The following is a 17,253-nucleotide window of genomic DNA, read 5'->3' on the forward strand; positions in this document are numbered from 1 at the left end:
GTGAGTAGCCAGGCCAACTGGAATCCACAAGTGTTTGGATCTCAGACTCTTCTAGAGCAAGAATGCAGAAGTTGGGTCTTGAAAGCAAAACGGACCAAGCCCAAGGGTCAAGGATGAAACCACTTCCCAGGACACACATCACCTGTGGTTTGTGAAAAGAAGCCACCTAAATCTGTCTGCTCTCTTAGCCTGAGAGGCAAAATTTGTGCATAATTCATGACCCGTCTTTTGAAGGGAGCAGGAAGCAGCAGCCAACGCCTGGGAGACCGATTTCAAAGAAGTGTCCAGCACACAGTCCCATGCCTGGCCTCAGCCAGCAGCACTGTAACTGGAGGGGCAGGAGACTGCCAGCCAGCCTGCAAAGACGCATGAGGCAGCTGCACCAGCACCGAGGAAACAATAAAAATGCATTTGCAAAATGCAGTCCTGTGTTTCATCACCATTGTTTCCAGGGCATGAAGCTACTCCTCTCTTAAGAGCTGAAAATAGGGACAAGGCTCTACCCTTCCTTGACTATTGCCTTTTTGCAAAGCACCACCCTGCACAGAGCCACTCAGACATCAGCTTTCAGGTCAGACTCGGCTAGTGCAAATTGGAAAGAAAGATAAATCCAAGCCCAGAACCAAGGCATCTGGTCTGTTTTTCAGCGGCCACTTGAGCACAGGTGATTGCCTTACCCTCTTGTCGGTTGCCAAAAGGGCAACAGCAACCCATCCAATCTGCAGGTTAATCAGTTATTTGATGTCTACAGTTCAAGGACTGTTATTTTGAGACACCTAAGTTAGCTTCTCCTAGACTGCCATTTCAGCAGGGTCAAGGCACTGAGCATTTTGCTGGCACTCGGGCAGCTGGTACCTGTAGCGCAGCAGTGGAGCTGGTTGTGGGATGCAGCGGATAGAACCACCCTGCTGAGATGCAAGGTGGTTATATCTGCTGCATCCTGGCAGGGTGGTTATATATATATATTTATATATATATATATATATATATATATATATATATATCTGGGATACACCAGGATGTGTGTGCCTGGCTACACACTTGCAAGCCAAGTGCTCGACTGAGCTGCACACCAACTGCTTCCTAACTGCTCCAAGTCACAGGGACCTGCCGACTCCTCTTTGGAGCCGACCAAACTCTCAAGCATTTGATTGCAAATAAATAACTCTTAGCCTCTTACTAGCCAGATCAGATTTCAAATAAAACACACCCTGGCAATCTTTAAAATCCTGCCATCCATGTTCAGCTAAATCTGACATCTAGTTCTGCCTGGAAAAGGAGATATGATTGTTTTGAACTAACTGGTGTTGTTTTTTTTTTTTTTATTAAGTACTCTTTCTCTCCCCCCACCCCCTCTACAAGTATACACAGACAGTGACCTGAGAGCATGCAAGAGAAAATGCTTTACTTTTTCCTGAAAGCTCTTTGCTAAAAGTGGTGTTTCCCCACCTCCACGCTGCTGACAAATGCTGATGTAAACAGCATGCATATGCCCGCCTAAAAGGCCACAGGGGTTTTCACGTGAATCCTGTGTTTTTTCCACAAACCCTGTTACACTGTATTTCAGCTTAAAATGTATCTTCTCGTTTCTGGTTAACCTGCAATTCCTTTAAGGCTAATATAGTTCACAGCAATGGGCAAAACCACTTAGCAGAACCGAATTTTGAATACAAGTACTTCAGCTGCAGAGCTCTGGCGCGAAACACTTTCAAGAAACAATTGTAAGTGTGGCCATATTAAAATCAGAGAAACCGATACTGACACAAATGGCACGCTGAAATCATTTGAAAAAACACGAGCTAGGTCTTCAGTGTTGATGGGAGTAAAACGTGTCATTTATAACGCCACCGAAATCATAACAGGAAGGAAGTAGACCTCAGAAACTATAAACAGAAGTTAAGAGAGGTAGGAAGTACTTCAAATGCTTTCACGTAGTGACTGTAAAAAAAAAGATACTAAAAGGAGAAAATGTTTTCAGGGTTTTTCTTGTTTGCTTTTTTTTTTTTCCACTTTATGTATCCATCAGCTGTTTTGAACAGTAAGAGATGGCCACAAAAGTCCAATGCAGCTTTAAAGGCCTCACTTGCAAAATAATTTAGGATACAAATCAACAGCTTGATTTTCCTTCCACTCTTCCCCCTGCCTCATCCCTCCAAAAGAAATAACTCAACAGCTTTCCTTGGTTAAAGTCAGCCTTTCACCTGCATCTCTGTGCATTCAAATGAAGCCATTTGTGTTTGGCCAGAACACAGACGGTACTCTCCTCCCTCCCTCTTCACAGCTCCTGACTACCAAATTCACTCCTATTCTTAACTTCACTATTCTAGTTCACTTGTCACCCTCCTTTTCACCTATTCCCTGCATTTCTCACTTGAAAGCACTCTGGCAACTACAGCAACCAGTAACCACCACCTCCAGCTCCAGCTGCCAGCCCAGCAAGCAGCAGGCAATGGGTTGGAGGGTCCCCGAGGGTTGTGCTGGGCAGGGGGGGCACCAGCCCGGTCCCCAGCCCTGGAGGGCCCAGAGGGGCAGGGGCAGAGCCCTCAAGTGTGTGGCAGCACCAGATCCCCAGCTGCAGGGCTCTGCTGCATCATCTGTGGTCCAAGAAACCAACCACCAAAGGGCAACCTGCCTGTTTTCCCTTTTTCTACTAACTGTAGCTAGCATCACAGACATTTTTGTAAGCAAAAATCCTTACCTTTTGACCTTACTCTGCACTTCTGGCTTAGAACACAGTTCCCCATAGACTTAGCCAGCAGTGCTGCCCAGGTTCACAGTGCACATCCGCACACATTAGATCTGCCCCGCTACTGAAAACAACACAGATGAATCAAGTTGGTAGGGAATAAGGACTTTATTCTAAGATGTGAGCTGAAGCAATGAGCATATGAAGCAACAACCACTAGAAAAAAGTGAAAACCACATCAAATATTTGTATTGTACCAGTTCAGTTTGAACACAAAAGTTCGCTTTCAGTAAAATGTATGCACAGGCCAAAAGCATATGCAGAAGCTCTGAGGGTCACCTAGAGCAGTGCTTCTAATGCCTAAGAAAGAGGCCTCCCCTATGAAAATCTTTAAGCCAGGAAAAACACTTCAAGTAACAAAGTAAAAATGATCTGTTAATTCCGCTTGGCACTGTGGAGAAGGAGGGGGATAATATATCCCAAAAGAGTATGCATCTTTAAGATGTATAAACTCAAAGTCCCTAGAACACAAGTCTGCTGCCAGACCAAGTACCGGTTTTTCTTCCTCATTTAAAACGTCAAGTGAAGTAGGTCTGTTAAGCACAGGGAGACTGTGTCCTGGAGTTAAAGCTACTACGATCACGCAGTCTGCTCACCAGCAAGGAAATTTCACTGACATGCATACTCAACAGACCTCTTCTCTTTGAATTTGTAACGGCAACCTATCATTAAAAGCTGCAAACTGCATCAAATTATACTTCTGTATTGAAAACAAACAGTAAAACAAATATTTGACTGTCTTAATATAGGAAGCCAAATGCTGCTCTCCTTCAACTCTCCCTTCACATTTGTTTCAGTACCACTGGGAGAAAGCTGCAAGTGCACATGAAGAGCAGAGCTGGCTCTGTAGAAGTCAGAGGTGGTGGCTATTTTAACCTGGCTCATTTTTGTGACATCAAAAAAGGGCTAGCAGGACCATTTCTGTGCTATTTTCAAGGTCTGCCAACTTCATTCTAATGCATTATATATATATATATATATAAAATGCATAGTACCTTTCAATTATACAAAAAAAGTAATTTATTTTTAAACCTGCTCTTTGGGACTCTAGAATTTTAGTGGTTAATCCACTAAATCCACAGGTAATACGAGCTGAATGGTCACTTTTCTTAACACAGTACCATAAATGCATCACCTTAGAAACTGCTTATTAAGGGAGTTAATCCAGTAACAACAGTGGTGGCAACAAAATTGTCAGGACAAATGTCAGTCAGGCATTAAAAAAATATGTCTCTGAAGAATTGCATTGTTTTTAAAAAATACACTGAAATATTCTATACAAGAATATAGGCATCACACTTACAAATCTAAATTTATAACCACTTACATGTATTAGCTATTCTCAATAAACCATCTACATTTGCTACCCACCTATAGTAGCTAGTTTCAAATTGGGAACACCACAAATTTATGTACCTTCCCTGAGATCAGTAATCCAAAATAAATAGCCCTGCAAATGTAACAGTGTAAACTCTGGATTTAAGTCTTCTGTAAGAATCAGTCCTCAAAACCCAACAAGAACATTAAGCAAACGTAAACATAGCAATCATTTTGTCAGTTTTGAGTTATTCCCAGCGACAGTGGAACCTATGCAGGATGTAGCATCCAAACATTGAAGACCCATCATTTGTATCATACAATATGGTTGTCCCCGTTCACTTTCCTATCATTGAACACCTGAACGTGTCCAGCTGTGATGTGGATCTCCAAATTGTGACCCAGATCTGTCCCTTCACTCTGCATAATCTTTGCAGTGCCTTAAAAACACTCTTTCTGAAGATCTTATTCTTGAATAGAGGAATGGCGAATAGATCTGTGATAATCCTCTGGACTAGTCACAAGTTCTGGTAAATCATAGCCTCTCAGAAGATGTCCACTGTTTTGCTGAGCAAAGTAATACAGCTGCCTGGCAAACATTGGTTCAACCTTAAGAACAGACAAAATGTTAATCAGACATGTGACAAAATTTCATGCTCCTTGTCTTAGTTATTTATGGTGGGTTTAAGCTAAAAACATGGCAGATCAAAACAGTTCTGCTTACCAGAACGGGAAAAGGGTTTCAGTGGTCTCACTAATCTCTGTTTTAAGCTAGACCTTGCCTGTTCTGCTGCCGAGTGCCTTGCACACACTCCTTACCTCCACGGCCTTCTTTTAGAAGGGCACATACCAGTGACCCCAGTGATGCATTAGCCACTGCAGTCCCTTGCCAGCCCCTGGCTGTGGGTGATGCTTATGGACCACACATGTCCGCAGCCACTCCATGTGCTCAAATGCACACACAAAGCACTGAAAGTCTCATCTGCGTTGTAAAGTACTTTACGGACTTAACCTGAAATGCTGGAGCCCTAGGCAGACTGAGATACATTGCCAAATGACTGTGTTTGAAATTAGACTTCAATCTAACACCAAGGATACTCTCATTTCTGCTCATTCAAGCTCTGATGAGGAATCTGTTCAACCACCACGAGGGATCTGTGTGATTTAACGCTGCCTTCACTTCTGTCTCTTCAGAAACCACCACTCCCCCTCAGGCTTTGGGCTCTGACTGCAAATATTTAAGTTGCACATTGAGAACAAACACCTGAAGCTCTCTTCACCCTTGGGGGATGGACAGGTTGGACAACTCTTCTCCACAATCCTCTCCTGCTGATCAGCCAGCCCCTCCATGTTAAGACATGGGCATCATTTTGGAGGAAAAATAAACAGTCTGTGGATCCTGCTTCTGGGAAGGGAGAGAGCCAGAAGGGATCGCTGCCTTGGAGCAGGCCCACCAACCTCCTTTCCCTACCCCTCGTTGGCATTCACAGGCAGCTGAGCACCCCCTGTCTCACCATGGGGGAGACAGGAAAGCAGCGGGGCAGGGGAGCCACAGCTGTTCGGCGGGATGGTGGAGCTCCACCATGAGTCCACAAGCCAAGACAGCCCAAGGCGTTGAGCAGGTTGAGGAGCAACTGCTAAGGGGGAAGCAAAGCTCTGAAAAAAACAGGAGGTACAGGCTCACAGAGAAGCTGCCAGAACAGGAGATGGAGAAGGGGGCTGGAGAGGGGTTGCCAGAAAGGAGGTATGGATGAAAAGCCATAACAGGGATGGAAAAGAGTTTAAGGAGAGACAGGGGTGGACAACTACCTCTAACCAGCCATTGCATAGCTTGGGATGGATCAGGATGAGCTTCCCAGCTTCCACCCCAGAGACTCACTAAGCAGCAGTGAGTGGTACAAAAGCCAGGCAGCCAAGAGGTGGCCATGGCTTACAACAAAAGCCTGACTCGGGACCCATGCTGCTACTGCAGGGGCTTTCAAAAATGAAGAGATGACAGTTTCCTTCACAAGGATGCCATAAGCTAAGCCCTGCCGCTAACGTGTGCATTATCACCTCTCTTGTGGTTTTATGGGCCAATACAGCCAATTTAGAAAGTACCTGGTCTCAGTCTCTGTCATCACCCTCTCCCAGACAGCATCCCGAAACACGAGCTTTGAGTGTGTGTGAACTGTGGTCGGTCAGCCCATGAGCCTGCCTGAACCCTGAAGCTGCACAGGCAGTCCCTGCATGCCGGTAGGGGCTGAGGTCCCTGAGAGGCAGGCTGGGGTTCTGGGGCACCTCCAGGTGCAGCGGTTGTGAAAACACCACGTCTGGCCTGGCAGCCCAAGGAGCTGCACCACTGGGCTGGCAGTAACAACACAGCCCAGCTCTTCCAGGGTACCTTTCGGCTTTGGGTTGTGAAGGGATTTGCGAGGGATCACAGATGGCACTTATGCTCTGCAGGGAGGGAAATCAGGTGTTCCACCCCACTGAGGGCTACCAGTCAGTCCTTGGCAGATCTGGGGATTCAGCTCTAGTCTTGATAGTGCTGCGTATTCCACGATTTATTACCTCCCTCACAACCCACATGAGGTAGAAAGGCCTGACTGGCAGATTCACACCCTCCGAGGAATATGTTTCTTTTAGGTAAGGCAGAAGTCCTACTTACATGGGCTGTAATTAGTTTCCTCTGCCTCTGTGGATCTGGAAATTCCTCCCCAAAGCAGAGAGCGACCTGGTACCTCGGCAGCGGACGTCCATGGTGAGCAAAGGCTTGCAGCTCTGGGAAGAGAGAAAGGGCCACGATGTGGGTTAACCCCAGCAGGCAGGCAAGCACCACGCAGCCGCTCACCCACCCCCACCACCAGGACGGGGGACAAAATCAGAAGGGAAAAAGTGAGAAAATTTGTAGGTTGAGATAAAGACAGTTTTATAGGTAAAAAGAAAAAAAGACAAAGGAAAGGAACAGAAAACAAGTGACAGAAAAAGCAATTGCTCACCACCAGCTGACTGATGTCCAGCCAGTCCCCAAGCAACAGCAACCTCTGGCAAACCCTCTCCCTGCAAGTTTTACTGCTGACCATGAGGCCGCATGGTATGGAATATCCCTTTGGTCAACTTGGGTCAGCTGTCCTGGTTGTGTCCCCTCCCAACCTCTTGTCCAGCCCAGCCAACTGGCTGTGGGGGCAGAGTGAGAGCCCTGACACTGTGCAAGCGCTGTACGGCATTAGCTAAAACATCCCTGTGCCTTCAGCACTGGTTTGATCACGAATCCAAAATAGCACCACACAGGCTGCTATGAATAAAATAACTCTATCCCAGCCAAAACCAGTACAGACCAGTAAGAAAGACTTTGTGGATGGCTGAGCTCCAAATGGGTGACCCTGCAGCACAGTGGGAGAAGACAAATTAACTCTAGGGGAGGATGAGACAGGTCAGGAAAAAGACAAGAGATAAGGAGAAGATACTGAGTTTGGAAACTTTCCCACAGATCAGTGGGAGCTAGTTATAACAACACATTTTTTCTATTTGCTTTGCCTCACAAGTCATTCCACATGCAGAAAAAATGGGATGCCTTCCAATTAGTATTTCTGTTGGGCTTCGGCAGCAGAACCTCCTGGAGCAGACACTGGTGGTAGCTGGGACCCACTTAAGTGGACACCCAACAGCAGCACTGAAACCAATGGCTCAGTAGAGCCAGAGACTCCAAGTACTGCCAGACACAACGTTCAGGCTCAGCTACACACAGTCGTGAAGCCATTGTCATCACTGTGCCTAGTCAGGGTCGGGGAGGCAAGGAATGATGAAGGACCTTATTTAAGCCATGCACTGAGCCAGCAAAAGAGCCTGTGTCCTCTGTGCTCCTGCACTCTCTTCACTAACCCACACCCTTGCACAAAGGGAAAAGGTCAAATTATATAATTATTCCAATAGTCAAAGTGTCCCCTATGAAAGATAGCAGGGGTGGCCTTTATAAGAGACTTCCACTCGGACCAAAATCACTATGTTGTATTTTAGATACTGCATTTCCTTCCAGAAAAGAGAAAATTCCATCTAATGCAATATCCTTGTTAAAGTCTGTGTTATGTGTAGAGTATTTCTACACAGATGATTGGTAAAGATTTCATTTTTATTTATAACTATGTTCACACTTTCTGCAAAAAGTTGAAATTAATATTAAAACCTATGTCTTATAATGAAGCGCCGCCTGCTAGACAGGGAAAGGAGAGTCTTTCAACTTGGCATGACAAATGCATCTTTTCCCAAAATACACCCCTGCCATTTCTACTGTAACTGCAAGCTTTTCAGACTATGGTGTGAATTCAATGACTACCACAACAGCATTCCAACTCTGGCTTGGGACTACCGGTCATACTGGGAGGGTCAGTTATAAAAGTAAAGTCTCCCCCAAGCCCCCCTAAAAGTGCTGTGAACTTTCTGGAGCTATGCCAGCAGAGATGAGATATTTTCCATGGGACCCTGCTTCCCTCTGTGCTGCCACGGGACAGGGCAGGTTGATCCACCCAAGGCCAGTCCAACCATACTGCTAACAGGGAACTTCTTCCATCCTCCTCTTTCCCTGTTTTACTTGGCCTCAGCAATTCTCCAAATCCTGAACACCTGTGGGAGTGCCCCTGGCACAGATCTGGAGAAGAAAGCCCCTTCTGCCCCCCCCCCAGGATAATCAGGGCTTGAGGTCAGCCTTGTGCAAAACCCTCCACTCTCTCCGTCTCCCTTTCCAGGCTCAAACGCCTTCTCCAACACCGCAGGGCTCCCCACATCCCTCCCCAAGCCTTCCCCATCTCCTGCTGCTCTAGCATCAGCCGCCCCTCCTTCTGCCAAGCCAACCCTCCTCTGGTTGCCACCTTCACACTCCCAAATTCTCTTCCTCTATCCTCCTATTCTCCGCTGATTTACCGTGCTGATTACGCAGTGCTCCCCAGAGACCTTCCACCTGGCTGCTGGTTTATTGCCATTTGAGCCTGCTCAACAGTACAGGCTGCTCAACGCAGGCCTTGGTGCTCCAGTGCAGTCTGCAGAGCAGGGTCCAGCCCCTCAACAGGGTCCTGATAGCTGCAGTCAGTAGCAGTTCTGCATCTACCCCTTTCTCTGCTGTTCAAGATTTCCTCTCCTGGTAGAGATCTCCTGCCTCTCTTCCCAAGGACAGCCCAGTTTCTAAGGGGGAATCCCTAAGCTTGCCTGCAGTCTGGGATCTCAGTACACGCAGATGTGATATGCCTGTGGCAAGTCACTGACAAACCCAGCTGAGCATCAGCACATGCAAAAACCCACTTTGCACACACCACAGACTGTGACTTCAACCACATGCTTGGGTTTGCACAGGCATTGGTGCATAAGTAATTTAGGAGGGGGAAAAAATAACTATTGCTTGAGCTTATCTTTGGGGTTAGGTGTCTAAAAGGAGAGGTCCTGTGAACCGTTTGGAAGAACCCAGAGTACATCTAAAAAAACACCTGAGAAAAGGGAAAGGGATTTCCAAAACCATCATCAGAGGCAGAATTATACATCTTTAACTTAGCATGTGATTGAAACCTTAGCCAATGCCCTGACCTCAAATTCCCCTTTCTAACTGTCAATTCTCACATCCATATGAGATTTTTCTCCTTAAATGCACTTCTTGCTTCATCATTCTGCTAGGATTGTGCATCAGACCTGGAATATAAAGTATGCTTAAGCTGTTGGTTTGGGTTTGGTGGGTTTTTTTGAATTTTGCAAGGCATTAATTGTCCTGAGAGAGTCATGCCAGTGCTGGCGTCCTGTTCTAATGGGAAAACATGCCAAAGCACGGGCACACTGTTCACCTATAGTGATGCTACACAAAAGGACCAATGTGTACTCCTGCCACCTGAGCTGTCCTCTGGGACAATGACCGGCTCCCACCAGTTTTTCTGGGTGGGCAGCTTTCCTCCCTCTAACCGCTCAGAAGTGCTGGGAAGTGGGGCTGAGGCTCTGCCCCTTCCCTCCATGGGCTGGAAGGAGGTGGCACTGCCCCAAAGCATGCCCTTGCCCCCTCTGTACTGCCCTGTGCAAAACCAGACCCTCCCACGGAGCTCTGGAGAGGTAACGCACCTCTGCGCTTAGGAACTCCAGAGCTTGTGAAATCCTTTTTACCCCAAGATACCCTTCAAACACTGGCAGAGACAGAAGAGGTTTTCTGCTGGATTTCATGTTAGTATTTGTATACTCTGAGCAAGACCTCAGGCTCACTCTGGGTCAAGCTAAGAGCAGCGCGAGCGCAGACCACAGACCTACCCCAGGACTTACATTAGCAGATCCAAGATCAGGATCCACTTTCCTCTGTCACTCAGTTTGTGGAGAGACTATTTTGTTAGGTTCCTCCTTACGCTTCTTAAAGAGAAGCGGGGGTTTTGAGTGCCACTAGCTGAGCATCAGTTCACTCCTAGGAGCTGGTTTGTGCAGAGGCATTTGCATGTGCACAGAGAGCAGGATTCAACGGGATTATTCAGGAGTCAGCTACCCCTTGACTATGCTTGCCCAGAAGTGAGCGGCTATTCTAACTGTAATTCATCAGATAACGCAAGAAGAGCACTCTTGTGAAGCTGATGTGGAGAGTGACCAGGTGACATCTCCAGAAACAAGATCAAAGCCATAGTGGAATTACCTGCTAAGAACTGCTGAGTGTCAAAGAGCTTGCATGTTTGGTCCCGCTCCAGCTTGTTGGGTCGGTCACTGCACAGCGCCAGAGGCCCATCCCAGTAGATCCTGCTTTGGCAAAGTCTCTTAGCATAGAGGCCATCAGGTGCCATCCACAATATTACTCCTCGTTCCAGATGGTTCAGTAGCTTTTCTATGTTCTTCCTCTGGCCATTATCCTCTGGATAAGGGAAGATAACTTGGTCCAGGCTGCTGACCTCATAACTTTGGCCATGGGATATCCTACAACCTTCAGGACTAGAAGTTGTCACCTCCTTTACCAGTATTTCACGGTAATATAAGCAGATGTGGAGTCGACAATCTATAAGAAGAAGAAAAAAAAAAATCATTGTGATATGTTAGTATGAATGTTTTATATTTCAGATCTGCACTGAGGACAGGAGACAAGTCTGCATGAGATTTCTGAGCCTGGAGGTCACCACCACCCAGAAGCTCAGATTAGCAAAAATCATATAAAGAATATAAATACTAAAATTTTGGGGGCACGATAGCATTAATGCTCTCTCAGCATATTAGATGGGCTGCTGATGTGAAAATTTGGTAGGAACTAACATCCCGCAGACTTCACATTTCTATTCAAAAGGAAAAGCGCACACATGAAAAGTTGTCACATTTTCCAAGTTCACATCAGAATGACTCCCCCGGCTCAGTACACTTCCTCAGCCTTAACCAGGAAGTAGCTCTGCTTCTCCCCAGATTTTGCATAAAAGAAGCTTCTGCACAGGGGACCTGCAAACTTGCACCCAGCTACCTGACGAGAAGCGACTGCTGGCTCCCGCTCCAACAGGGCTGGATCCCAGATCCCCAGCCTTACTTTCAAAGGGCCGTTTGGTCAACTTGGCTCACCCCTAAGATCTCACACAGCACTGAATATACATATATACACACATATATACATACATATATATACACACACACCTACACACAAAATATATGTGTGTGTGTACAATATATGTTTGTATATATGCATATACACAAACACATCTATATATACACACATACAGACCCTGATTCAGGAGAACAATCCCGCCCAAGGAACCTGCTGAGCGTCACATTATAGGTTTATCCATTATTTCTGTGAAAAGCACATTCCCACACCCTTCCCCTGAGTTATTCTGCCAGCATCCAGATGTCTGCAGACCTGGCTGAAATATCTTCCCTTTTCTTTCCTGAATGCCTTTCTTTCACCAGGAATAATGAGGCAGAGCAAAGCCAGATGACACCAGCAGGAGCACAGCAAGGTACCCAAGCAACACCAGTTTTTGTGAGGGTTCCTCCCTAATGAAAAACAGAGCTAAAGGTCACTGACCCCACCCCAAAATTTCCAAACTCCCCTGGGAAGACCCGATTTGGAGACTTATCAAAGCAACCCAGCACTAGCACCGTGAGCCAGCGAAGCACTTCCACTAACTTTAACCACCTCCATCCCTTGGAACTGGGGCTAAAGTACCCTGGAAAACAGAGGCTTAAGACCACACACCTAATTCATTCATTAAAGAGGGTTTTTTTTCTTCTTCTTTTTTTCTTGTCATCAGAAAGAAGAGACGGTGCCAGGGCAAGTCAGAAGTGGGGCTCTCTTATCAAGCTCCCCAGAAAGCCCAGGGCATTACAGACCTTACCTACCTGACAGGGCGAGGGCTTCACCAGACCTTATGCTTGGCTCAATCGGGATTCCAGGAGTCTGGGACTCAGGAGGGGCACAAGCGTAAAAGGTTCCTGTCACTTGACAACCTGTTTTCACAAACAAAAGTCAGTGACAGCTGCCTAAATCCTGGAAGAAAAGCTTGGACAGAGATCACAGCGATGCAAAAGTGAGTTTTTCTGGGCCCCACCAAGAACTCTCTCTTTCCCCTTTCTTCTTAAAAAGGTTCCTTTTCCCAACTTTGCCAGGTATCCCAACCCTACCAATCTTTCCAGATGCTACTTGGACTGTACTTTGATGGGGGTCTGCATGAAATACTCCCTTAGCATTTCAGTATTCCCTCTTTTTCCTTAGCTGATGTGTTATTCTATTACAGAAGTAATTTACATTTTTAACTAGACTACAGTGCTCTTGAAAGTTGCCTGCATAAAGCAATCCATTTCGTATAAGGAATTTTACTGAAGACGAGTATAACAAAAAAGTTGGATTTAATGCTATTTAAAAAGTAGGTAAAGAAAATTGTGCAACAGGAGATTCTTAGGATTTTATTACCAGGACTACTATTAGACTGTTCCAAGAGATGCTTTTCAGTAAGTGTATTATATCATGGCCGATTGATGTTTTCCTCTGTCTTTTAATGTCAATAAAAGTCTTTGGAGGATGACATAAGTGGCTTGGAGTCAAGCACATGCTACCTTTCCCAGTGGCAGAACCCACCATGATCAGCAGCCGGAGCAATGCGGAGCAACCAATCTCACTGGGTTATTGAGCCCAGTGAGAAACAAAATACCACCCACTAACCACTGCTTCCAAATTCAGCAAAGCACCCAAATGTGTGTTTAACTGCCACAGAGGATGTACTTCAGGGCAGAGTTCATTCAGCTTGCTACCTCCATTTTTTATTAGCAAACAGTTCAGCTGAAAGCAAAGGATTCTGCCTAATAATTCCAATATACTGCCAGCGAAATTTGCAGTGCACTGAGCATTTACTTTTTAGCAGACCCAAAGATTTCTCTGCACTAAAACCTCTGGAATGGTGTCCTCTGAAAATGTAGTATCTGCTCTAAGAAGTCCTTTCTCATTTCCCATCCTTTCCTGCCCTTCTGAACCAGCTGCTTCTCCTCATGAAGCAAATGCCTGCGTCCTCAGGTGAGTTATCCCGCAAGGGTCTACAGCACACGGTTCTGTTGCTCTTATGTTTTATCCCCTGCAGCCTTCAGCATTGCCAGTTTTCACAATTCAGGCTTTTTCCTAAGTATGCAGAGCTTGGAAAGCCATGATTATGTTAGGCTCTGCTACTGTGAGATCCTCAGGGAATGGAATGTGTCATTATTCTGTTTCTGCTGTACCAGCCCCAGGAGAGACTCAATCCATGACAAGTTGTCCCATTGCTGCAGCACTAAAATAAAGTAATAATTTCAGCCTTCCTCTCAGAAGAATAATGCCATTCTAATCCACAAGGCTGGAGGGAAAACCTCACTGATGTGTGTCTCAAAAGGTCCAAAATCAGAAAGCAAAGCTAAAGAACACATTCCCGTTGGGGTTTTTGGGGGGAGTTGGTTGGTTTCTTACAGCTCAGGACTTTTGCAACAGCTGAAGACTTTTGGGGACTGACTTGTATCAACCCAGAGGACTGCACAGCCCCCACACTGCACATATGGTGGCAGTGAAAGCAAGGGCCAGGGCAAAGGCTCTTGCCACAGATGCCATGGCTCTCGTTGCAGGGAGCCCAGCACTCCTTTCCAGACACTTCTGTCAATTCCCATCAAAGCCACAAACAAAAAACCTGAAATTTGTCATCCTTCTAGGTGAGCAGCCTCAGCAAGCAAGCCTAACCAGGAGAGTCTTACCATTTTCACAGCCGGGCCCTTGCCAGTGGTGACTGCGAGCTGCAAAGGGGACACTGGTGCACTGGTAGGGGATGTCGGGATGTGGCTGCTCCGGGGCAAACTCCCTCCAGTTCCGTTCATGGGGCACCATGTAGTTTGGTACCTATTCAATTTAATGAGATAGTCTTTTACTCAGCAGCTATCAAACCTAACGCTATGCATTGCATCAGCTTTCACATCTCAGTTCCTTGATTTTCTCTGCCAAACCCCATGGAAGTCTAAACATTGCCCAGGCTACATGAACAGCACTTTGCCACCACCACCAGTGAGGCTTTCAAATGAACTTCTCACCACTGGTGTAAATAATAAGCAGGGTGGAATAACAAAAGGCCGTCAAAGCATTGCTGGTAAATGTCTGCTTGGAAGAGCAAGGCTTCATTGGGAGCTTACATTCTGGCATGGACAGAATGGCAGTGCACTAGTATCTGTCATCCAAAAGAAAAGAGCTATTACTCAGGGATAAACAACACCAAGGGAAATAAACTGCCCTGTGGCCTCACATGACATTAGAAAAGTTGCTTCTTGATTTCTCACTTTTCATAATAAAGTTTCTTCCCAGAGAGAACTAGAGCACCATGCCAGCAAAGAGACACAGCACACAGCACAGAAATTATGCTGCTCAATGTACAAGGACCAAGTGAAATGCATAACTAATGTCATACCTGAGATGGTAGTGAAGTGTAAGGAGATGTTATTGGAAAGGGATGGTTCATCATTAATGGTTGCTCCTCTATGCTGATCTGTTTTGCACCTATGTTCACCAGAGAGATGAAAATAAATTATGTCGACCACATCTTAAGGAAATCTGAAATTGGCACATTGAAGACAAATCCATACAACCTTCCTTTGAACAAGCAGAGGACTAAAACGCCCTCCAGCCCCTGTTTGGGACAGGATTCCCAGCCCTCCCTTGCAGGCAGCTCCAAGAGGCAGTCTCTCCCACTGGGCTCTCCAATGCCCCACAGGGATGTGCTGCCCAGCCAACCCAGTGTGCCATGATGCCCTCCCTGGGCCCTGCCAAGCCTTTGCCTCCCACAAGACTGGGCATCCCTCGCTCCCAGCTCTTCCCCCTGCACCAGTTACCTACTGTCTGGCTCAGAACACTTCTGCTTTTCCCTGTATTCTAAACCTAGATCCAGCAAGCAATTTTTATTTTTCCCCTGTCCCCTGAGCCGCTTGCTTGGCTCTTGCTACACAGAACTGGCAGGGAAGCTTCAGCTAAAAGAGCAGTTCCTCCAGCAATGTGCCTGTCTGCTTCTTCCGCAAAGGCTCCCTTTCAAAGCTCCAACTCAAACGCCAGCAGTCCTCCTGCAGACGCAGCCTCTTCAGTCATCAGAACAAGCTGCACTTGAGCCCTGCATTTTGTCTCCTTAAAAGACTTAAAAAGACTGCAGGGCTATTCCAGAAAAGCCCACTTCACTCCTCATATGCTTACAATGAAACATATTCACACTCTGTTACACAGGGAATTTGAGATGCTTTACCTTTTTTAGCTCCTTCTGGCACAATTCTGTACACTTTATAGGGATCTGAGATGTCCAGCTGGCTTCTCTCCACCAGTTCTTCAAAGTCATTGCTCTTGTTCAAAGCACACCTTAATCTTGTCTTCCAGGTAGGGGGATCTGGTTTATCAATGCCCTCTCTGAACTTTCCTTTAAAAAGAGCCCAAGCCTGGAAAGATTTCAGATAATCAAAAGAGCAAGAAAAAGAAAAAAAAAAAAAAAAAAAGGGTGAGGGGGGAGAAAAAAGAATCAACTACAAGGTAAAAGTCCACAATACTTGAAACAGCATAGATGTGTGTGCTTATATGTGCATGAATTTACTCCCATCAGGTTTAGGCTAAAGAAAAAAAGCAGCATGGTAAGGCAGGAAAAACACTTAAGCAGGCACAAGAAAGAGGAGAAAATGATCCCAGATGAACGTGGAAATAGATGTGCTGCAGTCCCACAAGCATTTAGCTCCCACAGAGAAGTGCGAAAGGGCGGGTTGTCTCATCCTGCAAACACAGGGGCCAGCAGGGCACAGCCAGGGCCACCAGGCGGGCAGCCAGCAGCAGCGGGCACCCAGCAGAGCCAGCCTGCAGGGGCGGGTGGTGAGGACACGGTGGTGAGGGGCCACTGCAGAGCACCCCTCCTGCCCCAGCTGTGTCCCCGACCCCGGGCTGAGCCCTACCTTGAAGAGGGCGGCATCCTCCTCGCGGTTGTAGTCCTGCTTGCCTGCGTGCTTCCAGGGGATGCGAAAGATGCTCTTCTCATCGTTCTCCCACACCAGCCCCGGGTACTTGCCGCTGTCTATCTGGTCGATCAGCCACTGGCGGAGTTTCCCGTTGCCGCAGCTCACCGAGTTCATCCCGCACTCGCCCGGCTCCAAGTTCATGCCACTCGTGTCAGGGCTCAGGTGGGGGGTTTTGGGGTGCCTTACCAAGCCCACCTCTCCACACACGCCCAAGCACCAGCTCTGGGGGGGGGGGGGGGGAGCTGCAGAGGAGGGGAAGAGAGGCAGGGGAGGGGGAGAGGAAAACCCACAGGTCAGGTGCTGGCTGAAGTCCCCGTCGGGAGCCCTACCAGCAGTCCCCAGTCCCTGGTGCCACATATATCATGCCAAACGGCAGCCACAGCATGCGGGGGGTGGGGGGTGGCGGGAAAAAGTACAGAGCTTCAGGAAACCGGCCACAGCCCCCCACAGCCCTCCCCAGGCACCGCTGGTGCTGCAGACTTCGACAGACTTCCCCCCCGTCCCGACACTGTTTTGCATGAACGTACATGCGTTGTTGAAATTTTCATTGCAAGTGACTTAAGGCACAAACCTCTTGCCCTTCTCAGAGCTCTTTTTTAATGAAAAAAGAAAAAAATCCATACAAATGTATTTGCATATGACAGTGCATGTATGTAACGTTAGACGTGCACGCACTTTGGAGGGCTTCACATGCAGTTACGATTTATATGGCATCTAACTATAACATCGAAGTAGTTTTCACAAGC

The 17,253-nt window shown here is 46.9% G+C and overlaps 1 protein-coding gene across 1 annotated transcript; it reads right to left on the reverse strand.

The window, feature by feature from the left end:
* Positions 1-2,835: 2,835 nt before the first annotated feature.
* Positions 2,836-16,757, reverse strand: IRF4 (interferon regulatory factor 4). Its single transcript, XM_005239076.2, has 8 exons — positions 16,445-16,757; positions 15,757-15,943; positions 14,935-15,023; positions 14,234-14,375; positions 12,365-12,472; positions 10,689-11,042; positions 6,714-6,826; positions 2,836-4,672 (listed from the first exon to the last, which is right to left on the reverse strand). Exons 1-8 carry the CDS (start codon positions 16,646-16,648, stop codon positions 4,529-4,531), a joined length of 1,341 nt encoding a protein of 446 aa, XP_005239133.1. The 5' UTR covers positions 16,649-16,757; the 3' UTR covers positions 2,836-4,528.
* Positions 16,758-17,253: the final 496 nt, after the last annotated feature.

The sequence above is a fragment of the Falco peregrinus genome, chromosome 3, assembly GCF_023634155.1.
Source record: "Falco peregrinus isolate bFalPer1 chromosome 3, bFalPer1.pri, whole genome shotgun sequence".
Taxonomy (NCBI): domain Eukaryota; kingdom Metazoa; phylum Chordata; class Aves; order Falconiformes; family Falconidae; genus Falco; species Falco peregrinus.